The sequence below is a fragment of the Rhincodon typus genome, chromosome 16 (genome assembly GCF_021869965.1).
Source record: "Rhincodon typus isolate 14 chromosome 16, sRhiTyp1.1, whole genome shotgun sequence".
NCBI classification, from domain to species: domain Eukaryota; kingdom Metazoa; phylum Chordata; class Chondrichthyes; order Orectolobiformes; family Rhincodontidae; genus Rhincodon; species Rhincodon typus.
Window position 1 is genome coordinate 58927289 of NC_063347.1, and position 12987 is coordinate 58940275.

The 12987-nt window shown below is 43.0% G+C and overlaps 2 protein-coding genes across 3 annotated transcripts in view; both read right to left on the reverse strand.

The window, feature by feature from the left end:
• The window catches only part of oxtra (oxytocin receptor a), a 460437-nt gene that overhangs the window by 255620 nt on the left and 191830 nt on the right, over nt 1-12987 (reverse strand). The gene's annotated exons all lie outside the window — the stretch shown is intronic.
• Nucleotides 1-12987, reverse strand: part of LOC109916382 (protein SSUH2 homolog) — a 51407-nt gene that overhangs the window by 4439 nt on the left and 33981 nt on the right. For both annotated transcript variants that reach the window (XM_020516092.2, XM_048606327.1), the window contains exons 11-12: nt 7164-7269; nt 1948-2055 (exon numbers count right to left, since the gene is read on the reverse strand). In XM_020516092.2, the coding sequence (XP_020371681.1) occupies nt 1948-2055; nt 7164-7269 (214 nt within the window). The remainder of the gene's footprint in view (nt 1-1947; nt 2056-7163; nt 7270-12987) is intronic.

Below are 12987 nucleotides of genomic sequence, written 5' to 3' on the forward strand. Positions count from 1 at the left end.
CCACCACCAAAGACATTTCTCCCTCCCCACCCTTATCTGCTTTCTGTAGGGACCACTCTCTCCGGGACTGCCTTGTCCACTCCACACTCCCCTCCAGCCCCACCACACCGGCACTTTTTCCTGCAACCGCAGGAAATGCTACACTTGCCCCTACACCTCCCCCCTCACCCCATCCCAGGCCCCAAGAAGACTTTCCACATCAAGCAGATGTTCACCTGCACATCTGCCAATGTGGTATACTGCATCCGCTGTACCCGTTGTGGCCTCCTCTACATCAGGGAAACCAAGCGGAGGCTTGGGGACTGCTTTGCAGAACACCTACGCTCGGTTCGCACTAAACAACTGCACCTCCCAGTCGCGAACCATTTCAACTCCACCTCCAACTCCTCAGACGACATGTCCATCCTGGGCCTCCTGCAGTGCCACAACGATGCCAACCGAAGGTTGCAGGAACAGCAACACATATTCCGCTTGGGAACCCTGCAGACCAATGGTGTCAATGTGGATTTCACAAGCTTCAAAATCTCCCCTCCCCCTACCGCATCTCAAAACCAGCCGAGCTCGTCCCCGCCTCCCTAACCTGTTCTACCTCCCACCTATCCCCTCCTCCCACCTGAAGCCGCACCCCCATTTCCTACCTACTAACCTCATCCTGCTCCCTTGACCTGTCCGTCCTCTCCGGACTGACCTATCCCCTCCCTAACTCCCCACCTACACTCGCCTCGACTGGCTCCATCCCCGCCTCTTTGACCTGTCTGTCTCCTTTCCACCTATCTTCTCCTCTATCCATCTTCTATCCGCCTCTGCCTCTCTCCCTATTTATTTCAGAACCCCCTTCCCCTCCCCCATTTCTGAAGTAGGGTCTAGGCCTGAAACGTCAGCTTTCCTGCTCCTATGATGCTGCTTAGCCTGCTGTGTTCATCCAGCTCTACACCGAGTTTTTCTAGCCTCTCCTTATAGTTCATACCATCTAATCCAGGCAACGTCCTGGTAAACCTCTTCTGCACCCTCTCCAAAGCCTCCACATCCTTCCTGTAATGTGACGACCAGAATTGAATGCAATACTCTAAGTGCAGCCTAACCAAAGTCTTATAAAGCTGCAACATGACATCCTGACTCTTGTACTCAATTCCCCGACCAATAAAGGCAAGCATGCCATATGCCTTCTTTACCACCCTATCTACTTGTGTGGCTACTTTCAGGGAACTGTGGACTTGAACCCCAAGATCTCTCTGTACATCAGTGCCGTTCGGGGTCCTGCCATTAACTGTATACTTTTCCTTAACATTTGATCTCACAAAGTGCAGCACATCACACTTACTCAGATTAAACTCCATCTGCCACTCCTCAGCCCACTGACCCAATTGTTCAAGATCTCTTTGTAATCTCAGATAAGTGGCACTATTAGCCAATTACATAGACAATTCCCATTAGCAACTAGAGCTCCTATATGGTTAAGTGTGAAATGTACCAAAAACAGGAGGCTTCCTTAACAGAAAGTGCACACTGATCCTTCTAGCTTTATTTATCCAGGCAAAGGCAAGCTGTTTGCCTTTAACAACTCCCCTCCAGGACTATTTTCCACCTTCTCCTCTGTGCCTAGAGTAACTGACTAAGAGCCAAACCTATTCCTTGATCAGTCAGGGCCTTTTCCTTTAAAAATACCACTACCTCACTGACACGGGCTTGGAACCCAGAAGTGATCCAGCTGTTAGGAAGCTGACGCAAGGTTGAAAAGGCTGTCCAAAACATTTTCGTCCTAACTGATGAAATGTAGTGATTTCAGCTGTCACATATTAAAAAACATGCAACAACAGATCGAAAATGATCGCATGCAAAATGTCTGCATCTCTTGTGAGAATTCCACAGAACAAAATCATGCTCCCGTTTGGAAACAGAGATTCATAATAAATTACTGCAGGTTCTGGCCATAGTTTATAAACTCACCTGTTGGATTATGTGGGAGGTTCTTGTCAGCTCGCTCTGATGTTTTTGGATGGCTAGCTGAGAGGCCTGATTGATCGGATTCTCCGGAAATCCCGCTACAGGATAGACCTACAGGGACAAAGGGATAGGAACACCAACAACCATTATAATCCAGAATATCAAAGCCATAGTTCAAAACCCTTTCATTACCTGTATCACTCAACTGATTTTTCTTGCGCATCTCTACTCAAATGTTAGTGTTATCACACTGAATGAGACGAGAAAGTTGTGAGATGTCAATAGTCCAACAAAATGTTTACTTTATGTATTTGTTATTCTCCAGTAGTTGGTCAAAGAAGGGAGAAGGCCAAAGGCAGGATATAACTTCTGCTTATATAGCACCTATCACCTCCGCAGGACATCTCAAAGATCCTCCCTACCAAAGAGGTAGATGTTTTGTTAGAGTATATAGTTAGGGAAATGCAGCAACTAATTTTCACACACATCAAAGTCCCACAAACATCAATGAGAAAAGTGACCAGACAATCTGTTTGAGCAACACTGATTGAGAACTAAATGCCATGACACGAGGTGAGATACCCTTCCCTTTGGGGAACATAGCACTGTATCTTTCACAATCACTTAAGAGGACAGATAGAGTTTAGGTTGTTGTCTCAATTGAAAGATGGTACATCCATCAGTGCCACACTCTCTCAGCAGATAAATACAGTGCTAACCTGGGTTAAGTGCTAACTTATGTTTCTGTGTGGCAGTTGTCTCTTTGGCTAGGTTGATGTTCATGGATGTAAATAGTGCTGTTACATCGAAGGATATCATTATCTTGTCCTGTTCTATTCTGGTGTCCTTGATGATGTTGAGGAATTCTCGGGAGGGGTGGATGGAGTGGGTAATGTTGTCAACTGAGTATTTCAATTTCTGTTGTAGTTCTTTTGCTAGTCTATATGTTGGCGTACTGGTCCTGAGACAATGGATCTGAGGGGAGCCCCTGCCTTGTGTATCTTGGGGAGTCCATGGGAGCAGGGTGTGTTGGATCCCTCTGGCTTTATTTTTTGGTAGTCTGTCTTGCTGTTATCTCCTGAGTTGTGCAATTTCTTCAGGGTTGTTTTGATCTGGTTCCATCACCACACAACAACAAAAAGACCAGAACAAAGAAAAGACTAGTCCAACAAGAAAAAAACTGTCCAAACTCACCCACAACGACAACACGGATAACACAGAAACATGGATCAAGAACATCTCAGACCGACCACTTACAGACACTGAGAAGACCGTCCTAGTATGTGGGCTGATATATAACTACAGAGACGCCAAAAAAACTGACTTCCTGGCTGGGCTGGAATCAACACTAAAGAACAACCGACTCACGGAAGAAATACAACAGATCATCAGACAGACAATAGTCCCAACACTCAGAAGAAAAGGTAAGTGGAACACATTCAACACAGAAGAGAAGAAAGCTCTGGAAAGATTCAAGACAGAAACATCGTAATCTTATCAGTGGACAAAGGGTGAATGACAGTAGTCCTTAATAGAGCCCAATACATCAAGAAAGCTAACGCACTACTAGCAGATACCGACAGATGGCGATAGACCCAACGCCACAGTCAGAGAATCAGATCAAAACAAACCTGGAGAAATTACACAACTCAGGAGATATCAGACTACCAAAAAAATAGAAGCCAGAGGGATCCAACACACCCCGATTCTATGAACTCCCCAAGTACACAAGCCAGGGGTTCCCCTCAGACCCATTGTCTCACTACCAGGTACACCATCATATAGACTTGCCAAAGAGCTACAACAGAAGCTGAAATACTCAGTGGACAACACTACCCACTCCATCCACTCATCCCAAGAATTCCTCAACATCATCAAGGACACCAGAATAGAAGAGGATGAGATGACAATATCCTTCGACGTAACAGCACTATTTACATCCATAAACGTCATCATAACCAAAGAGACAATTGCCACGCTGCTGGATGAATCAAGTAAGCAAACAACTCCAGGACACGAGCAACATCAACAAAGGACAGTACCCTGAAACTGCTGGATCTGTGCCTTACAACCCACTTCACCTTCAACAACCATTTATTCAAACAAATCAACAGAACACCAATGGGATCCCCAATGTCAGGGCTGATTGCAGGAGCAGCAACGCAAAGGTTAGAACAGACAGCGCTCCCCACTATCCAACCCAAACTCTGGGTCCGCTATGTAGATGACACCTTCATGATTATCAAACACACAAAATTAGAAGAAACCCACCAACATATAAACAACATCCTCACTGGAATAAAATTCACAAATGGAGGACAATAACCGACTACCCTTCCCAGACGTAACGGTAGAACGTAAAAACAACGGGGAACTCTAGACTAGAGTATACAGAAAGACCGCACAAATGGACCAGATATTTAATTACACCAGCAACCACCCCAACACCCATAAACAGAGCTGCATCAGGACGAGCAAACGAGCCACAACACACTGCAGCAACCTGCAACTGCGCAAAGCAGAACAGGAGCAATTATACAGAGTTTTTAAAAGGAATGGATACCCAAAAAGCACAATCCACCATTACCTCCGCGACAGACCACAACAAGGAGACATGACATGGCCAGACACACTAGTCACCCTACCGTACATTAGGGGCTTATCAGAGATGACCACAAGACTACTCAGACCCTAGGTATCAGAGTAGCCCACAAACCAACAACCACCCTGTGATAGCTACTGACGAACGTAAAGGACCCCGTACCCACAACCAATAAATCTAACATAATATACAAAATACCATGCAAAGACTGTGAGAAACATTACTTAGGCCAAACTGGAAGAAAACTGACAATACGAATACACAAATGCCAACTAGCCAACAAGGGTCTCAATACACATGGACAGAGAAGGACACAAATTTGACTGGGACAACACATCCATAATAGCACGAGCCAAACAGAGACATACCAGGGAATTCCTGGAGGCCTGGCAAACCAACTGGAACTCCATCAACAAACACACTGAACTGGACCCGATATATAAACCACTGAGAAACAGAACCGGAAGTGATGCCAACCACCCCAGCAAACCAAGTCATATAAATAACAAGTACGTCTATAACCTCAAAAATATTCATTCTCATTGTCCCTGAACAATTAATAGACAATTTTGCATCCCCACAATTAGACTGACTAATATTTTCTTGTTGTCATTCCTGCCTCCTCCTGCTCCCAGCTCTCATGTTTTTAGATTTAAAGGAGGAGCTAGATAGATTTTTAATTAGTAACAGGTTGAAGGGTCATGGAGAGTGAGCAGGAGAGTGGAGTTGAGGCTGGGATGAAATCAGTCATGATTGTATCAAATGGTACAGCAGGCTCAAGGGGCTGAAGCTCCTACTTCCTGCTTCTTTCTTACTTAAAGAAACACAATGGCAGGTAGTGGAATTCAATAGAACTCTGGAATAAAAACCGAACCGAACGGTGACCGTTTAATCAATGTCAATTGTCATAGAAACGCATGAGATTCACTGATGTCCTTTCAGGAAGGAAATCTGTCATCTTTACCTGGTCTGGTTTACACGTGAATCCAGATCCACAGCCATGTGGTTGTCTCATAATTGCCCTTTGGGTGAAAATATTGATCTAACCAAGGTGACGCCGACATCCAATGAATAAATAATAAAAAATTATCCACTAACAATAATGATAGTTCTCAAGCAACTGATGGAGTAGCAAACACCACAAATCTCTGAATGTCCCTTTAACCTGGTGATGCTACAAACAAGACTAATTGTATGCCAAACAGCTGAAGCTATTCCACAATCAATGCCAAAGGAGGAGGCTCCACAAATATCCTCGTCCTCAATGATGGAAGAGCCCAGCACATCAGTGCAAAAAATAAGGCTTCAGCCAGAAGTGCCGAGTAGATGATCTATCTCGGTCTCCTCCAGTGGTTCCCCAGCATCACAGATACCAGTTTTCAGCCAATTCGATTCATTCCACGTGATATCGACAAATGCTTGATCTTGAGGCCACACTCGCTCAAATGCAGCCTTGATGTCAAGGGATGTCACTCTCACCTCACCCCTGGAGTTCAGTTCTTTTGTCCATGTTTGAACCAAGGCTGGAATGAGGTCAGGAGCTGAGTGGACCTGGTGGAACCCAAACTGGGAGTCACTGAGCAGGCTATTGCTGAGCAGGTCCTGCTTGATAGCACTGTCGATGACACCTTCCATCACTTTACTGATGATCAAGAGTAGGCTGATGGGGCAGTAACTGGTTGGGTTGGCTTTTTATGTATAGGAGAGAACTGGGCAATTTTCCACATTGTCAGGTAGATGCCAGTGTTGTAACTGTACTGGAACAGCTTGGCTAGAGGAGCGGCAAGTTCTGGAGCACAAGTCTTCAGTAGTATTGTTGGAATGTTGTCAGGGCCCATAGCCTTTGCAGTATCCAGTGTCTCCAACCGTTTCATGAGGGAGAGTTGGGGGGGGGTGCAGTGGGAAGAGAGTCTCTCCACTGGTTGGAGTCATACCAGGCACCAAGGAAGGTTGTTGGAGGTCAGTCATCTCAGCTCCAGGGAATCTCTGCCCGAGTTCCTCAGGGTAGTGCCCAAGGCCCAACATTCATGCCTCATGAATGCCAGGCAATGTTCATTTCCAACAAGGCAGAATCCATTTATTTCACCAGCACTGAATTCGCCAGCATTAACATAACCATTGGCCCAATGTGAGGGGTGTCTCCAACCCTCAAGCACAGTGATTGAGCCTACAACGTGCCCTCAATGTTCCTAAGTGAACACTGTAGTCGTCCAGGACAGTCAGCCCATACCAGCAGCGAGTTTCCCTAGGTAAGGTTTAACACAGCAGGAAAAGGAAAAAAGGTGATGGACTCACGGTCTTTGGATATTTTTAAGGCAGAGAAGGATGGATTCTTTGTAAGCAAGGAAGTGAAAGGTTATTGGGGATCAGGAAATGTAGAATTGAGGTTACAATCAGATCAGCCATGATCTTATTTAATAACAGAGCAGAATCCCAAATTGCCTACTCCTGCTCTTATGTATGTTCAAAAATGCAGTTTGTACTCCAGGTACTCCATGGCACTCCCATACCAACCAGCCCTTTGATCTCTCTGCAGCTGATTTGGTTAAAGTCACTCAGCAAATGCAGGTCCACCCTTTAATAAATGCTGGCTTACAGGGAAAATTCCCTTCCTTACCCTGTATTGTTGATCAGTGAGGATGTTTTGGCCTGCCATTTTGTCATAAAGGTCCAAAGGAAGTCCACTTTGTTGATCAGCAATGCTTTCGTCAATGATATTTTTCCTGATTGAGAACAAGAGTATAACTTAGTTTCTTTCAGTGCAATGTAGCAGGAAGTTAGGCTTAGCCAAGCCCTTTGAAATGGAGTTCACTCAGTACACCGTGCTGTAAGCACGTGTAAAATACTCCTCTTTCAGTCTAATAGTACAATCTGGCCGCAAACATTGATCTGCTGTACTGTACACTATTCACAACAAACACAGCCAGGAGCTGCTACGTCGATACATTTTGCTTCGCCTCTTTGTTAAAGGATCACAATGCCTTAGTGTGTGGATACTGGGTTTAAAGAAAACCAAACAGAAGGACTACTCCATTTATTTTTATTTTTATTTATTCATTCCTTTATAACAACTGTGGAGTCAAATTATGATTTAATATGGTCAAAGCAGAACTGCACTTTGGCCTGAAGCCTATGTATTTAAGGATTATCTTAAGGCATTTTCAACACTTCAATCCTGCACATGCACTGCAGAGACGTGGCTAAGGGAGCTGAATATTTATGGGTACAAGACCTTTAGGAAGGACAGGAAGCTAGAAAAAGAGGTGCGGTGGCTCCGTTTCTTAAAAGATGGCAGTGGCTCAATAGAGAGGGACAACTTAAATTCAGCAAACCAAGCTGTGGAAACAATTTGAGCAGAGATGAGAGATGATAAAGGTAAGACATCAACTGTGGGAGTGGTGTACAAGCCACAAGCAGTAATCACACAATAAGTTGGAGCATAAAGGGATAAATAAAGACAGTTTGTCACAAAGGCATGTGATTATCATCAATTTTTAATCTACATATTGACTGGAAAAGTCAGACAGGCAGTATGAGGAATATGAAGAGCTCATAGATGTTTTCAGGATAATTGACCAGAATGCAGGCCAAAGTAGACCTGGTAAAGAAAGAAAGTAGACCTTGGATGCTGGAAATCTGAATAAAAAGATGAGAAAAGGCTGGAGAAACCAGATTAATGATTATAATTAATAACAGAAAGTAAGGAAATAGCAGATGAATTGATTAGGTACTTTGCACCAATCTTTATGACGGAAAATACAAACAATAGAGGAACATGGAAAATAAGAGCAGGAGTAGGCCTTTCAACCCTTGGAGGACCAGAAACTTTGAAGAAGAGTGATGTTAGGCTCAAAATATTAACTGTTTCTCTCTCCACAGATGCTGCCAGACCTGCTGAGTTTCTCCAGCATTTTCCGTTTTTATATTAGACCTGGTATTGTGTAACCATGGGATCAATGAACAATCTCATAGTGAATGTGCACTTACGTAGGAACAATCATAATATGGTTGAATTTTACATTAACTTTAAGGCACAGGGGGCAATGGGTCTGAGACTTCTTTAAAAGTTGAAAAAAGGACAACTATGCTGATATAGAAACAAAGCTGGCCGAAATGAATTGGCAAGTTAGCTGAAAGGTCAGTAGAGAAGCAATGGTGGACATTTAAGAGGTTATTACAGAGTACACAGGTTAGTGAGTAAGGGACATTTCAAATGAGTAAAGGACATTTCAAGGAAGACACCCACCACCTGTGGTTAATTAGAAAGGTTAAAGGATAGTATTAAACTTAAAAGAAAAAGCAAAAACATGTGTAAAGACAGGTGGCAAGTCAAAAGATTAGACAGACCGTCATAATCAGTAAAGAATGATGAAACAATGAAGACAGAAAAATTAGGGTATGAGAGAAAACTAGTCAGAAATATAAAAGTGAATAGTAAGAGTTTCTATCTTTAAAGAACGAAGAGTTTACAACATGAGTGTTGGTGTTTTGGAAAATAAGTCTATAATTGATAATGGAAAGTAAGGAAATGGCAGATGAATTGATTAGAGATAGTAGGAACTGCAGATGCTGGAGAATCTGAGATAACAAGGTGTACAGCTGGATGAACACAGCAGGCCAAGCAGCATCAGAGGAGCAGGAAGACTGATGTTTCTCGCCTAGACCCTTCTTCAAAAATCGTTTCCGAAGAAGGGTCTAGGCCCGAAACGTCAGCCTTCCTGCTCCTCTGATGCTGCTTGGCCTGCTGCGTTCATCCAGCTCTACACCTTGTTATCTCAGATGAATTGATTAGGTATTTTGCACCAATCTTCATGACGGAGGATACAAAGAATACAGAAACATAGAAAATAGAAGCAGGAGTAGGCCATTCGGCCCTGTGAGCCTGCTTCACCATTCGATACGATCATGGCTGATCGTCCAAGCTGTTCTCGCCTTCTACCCATACCCTTTTATCCCTTTAGCTCCGAGAGCTTTATCTAACTAATTTTCGTAAAAGTTCAATGTTTTGGCCTGAACCCCATTTTGTGGCAGAGAATTACATAGGCTCACCACTCTCTGGGTGAAGAAATTTCTCCTCATTGCAGTCTTAAATGGTTTATTCCATATTCTTTGATTGTGGCCCTGGTACTGGACTCCCCAGTCATTGTGAACATCCTTTCTGCATTTACCCCCTAGTCCTGTTAGAATTTTTTAGATTTCTGAGATCTATTCCTTACTCCTCTAAACTCCAGTGAATATAATCCTCACTGATCCAGTTTCTCTTCAAATGTCAATCCAGCCATCCCAGCAACCAGTCTGGTAAATCTTTGTTGCATTCCATCCACAGCCAGAACATCATTCCTCAAAGAAGGAGACCAAAACTAAACACAATACTTCAGACATGGTCTCCACAAGGCCCTGTACAGCAAGAGATCCCTGCCCCTGTACTTGAATCCTCTTGCTATGAAGGATATCATACCATTTGCTTCCTTCACCGTCTGCTACACTTGCCTGCTTATTTCCAGTAACATTAAGATAATAATCTGCCTTCATTTTTTTGCTACTAATGTGGATAACCTCACATTTATCCTCATTATGCTTCATTTAACATGCATTCGCCCATTCACTCAACTTGTCCAAATCACACTGAAGAATCTTGATATATTCTTCACGGTTCACCCTCACATTCAGCTTTGTGTCATCTGCAAACTTGGAGATATTACAATTTACATTACTTTCCAAAGGGGAAAATGGAAAGAAGGGTGGAATTCAGGAAAATTATAAGCACTGAAGAAGTGGTACTAAGTAAATTATTGAAGTTGCAGGCTGTCAAGTGTGTTAAACCTGATGGTCTTGAACGAAGTAGCTAGTGAGATAGTTGATGTGTTGGCTTTAATTTTCTAAAACTCCTTTGATTTGGGCCAGTCTCCATTAGAAACTTGAAAGGGTTCAGAAAAGATTTACGAGGATGTTGCCAGGGTTGGAGGATTTGAGCTGTAAGGGAGAGACTGAATAGGCTGGGGCTATTTTCCCTGGAGCTTCGGAGGCTGAGGGGTGACCTTATTAGAGGTTTAAAAAATCATGAGGGGCATGGATAGGGTGAATAGACAAGGTCTTTTTCTCTGGGGTAGTCGAGTACAAAGCCAGATGGCATAGGTTTAAGGTGAGAGCGGAAAGACATAAAAGGGACCTAAGCGGCAACTTTTTCATGCAGAGGGTGGTGCGTGTATGGAATGTGCTGTGAGAGGAAGTGTGGAGGCTGGTACAATTACAACATTTAAAAAGGCATCTGGGTGGGTATATGAATAGGAAGGGTTTACAGGGATATGGGCCAAATGCTAGCAAATGGGACTAGATCAATTTAGGATGTCTGGTCAGCATGGACGAGTTGGACCAAAGGGTCTGTGTCCGTGCACCGTACAACTCTATAACCCTATGACTAGAACATAGCGAACGCAACTCCTTTATTCAGAAAGGGAGGGAGACAAAAAGCAGGAAGATAGAGCTCTTTTACTTTAACATCTGTTACAGCAAAAGTGTTAGAAGCTATTATGAAAGAAGATACAGCAAGACGCTGATAAATTCAAAGTAATACAGCAGCATCAACATGGCATTGTTTAAAGGAAATGATGTCTGACCAATTTATTGAAGTTCCCAGTGAAGACGTAAGATTTGATGTGGATAAATGAAAGCTTAGATTTCCAGAAGCCATTTAGTAAGGTGACTTATTGAAGGTTAGTTCTGAAAATAAAAGCACATGTTGTGAGGGGGAGCATATTTGCATGGAGAGATGTTTGACTGGCTAACAGAAAGAAACAGGTTGGCATAAATGGGTCTTTTTCAGGCTTGCAAGATGTAACGAGCTGTGTGTCTCAGGGATTAGTACTGACATTTCAACTGTGTATATTATTTTAACTTTTAAAAATCTTTTAACAATGTATATAAATGACTTGGTTGCAGAGACTGAAGATATGGTTGCCAGATTTGCTGATGACACAAAACTGGGGAGAAGAGTAGATTGAGAAGAGGACATAAGGTGCTACAAAAATATATAGACGTCTTAAATGGATGGACAAAGGGGGTCCGACAAATGGAATATGATATGAAATTGTCCATTTTGACATGAAAAGTCAAAACTACGTATATTATACAAGTGATGAGAGATTGAAGAGCTCCGAGATGCAGCGGCATCTGGGTGTTCTTGCGCACGAATCACAAAACTTTAAAGTGCAGGTACAGGAAGCAATCAGGAAAGGTAACAGTAATAATTTATTGTGAGGGGAATTACTTACAGAAGTACAGACATTATGGTTAAATCAGAACATTGCTGAGACCACAACTGGAGTACTATGTACAGTACTAACTATCTTATTTAAGGGAGAATGCTAATGCACTGGCATAGCTCAGAAAACATTTACCAGACTAATACCGAGAATGTACGTGTTTATCTTACCAGGGTAGGTTGGACAGACTAGGCTTGTACCCACTTCACTTTAGGAGAGTAAGAGATGACTTGATTGAAACATGTACTATCCTGAGGGATGTTGACAAGGGTATATGTGGAGGGGATGTTTCCTCTCATGGGAGAATCTAGAACTGTCCAAAAATCAGGAGTTGCCCATTCAAAACAGAAACAAAGTCCTTTTTTTTCTCTCTCTAAGAGGGTTGTTAGTCTATGGAATTTTATTTCTGAAAGGATGGTAGAAGCATTTCCAATTCCCTGACTCCAAGGATTCCCTTTCTTGGTCCTTTACATTTCCAGTTCTGTGAATCCACTGAATTAATCCCTTTCTTCTGTTTCCACTAGTTTTTACACTAGACCTTCCGTAAGATCTTTGCGTGAAGCATGTGCACCTTAATGCTTCTTGCAATGGCCTGTTATGTACGGCACTTCTCAGTATAATCATCTCCTTAAGTCTAAGTATTACAGAGCTGAACGTACACGTTACAGATATCTCCAATGTTAAGTTTGACTTCACTATTTCAAATAATATTTTATCCAGCCAAATGTTCTTCCTGCTCCAGAATCTTTTTTTTTTGAAAGGAGAACCCAAACTCCAGTTTGCCTTATAACCTGCCTTGTACAATGTCCCTTCTCCTGCATTCCGATGACATACTCACACTAGTCTCTGCTAGGCTGCCTCATTTCCTATCATTTGCACCCTGTGTTGACGGGAGGTATTCCCAGGAAAAACGGCCTAAATTAAGAGGGGAACAATGCCTTTCCCACAAGAAATGGGATTGGCTCCAATTTCCACAGTGCCACGAGTGTAGCACTCTTAATTCTTTAATTAGCCATCCTTGTGATCTGTCACTCTCAGGTCGGCTAAGTAAAGGTCAGCGAAATATTATTGATTCATACTATGGTTGCATATCCATGGAAACTGCACAAGTTGTCACCTTCTAACCTTATAGGTAGAATAATCAAAGCACTTCCAAAGTCTTGACGTCCTCCTTTTACC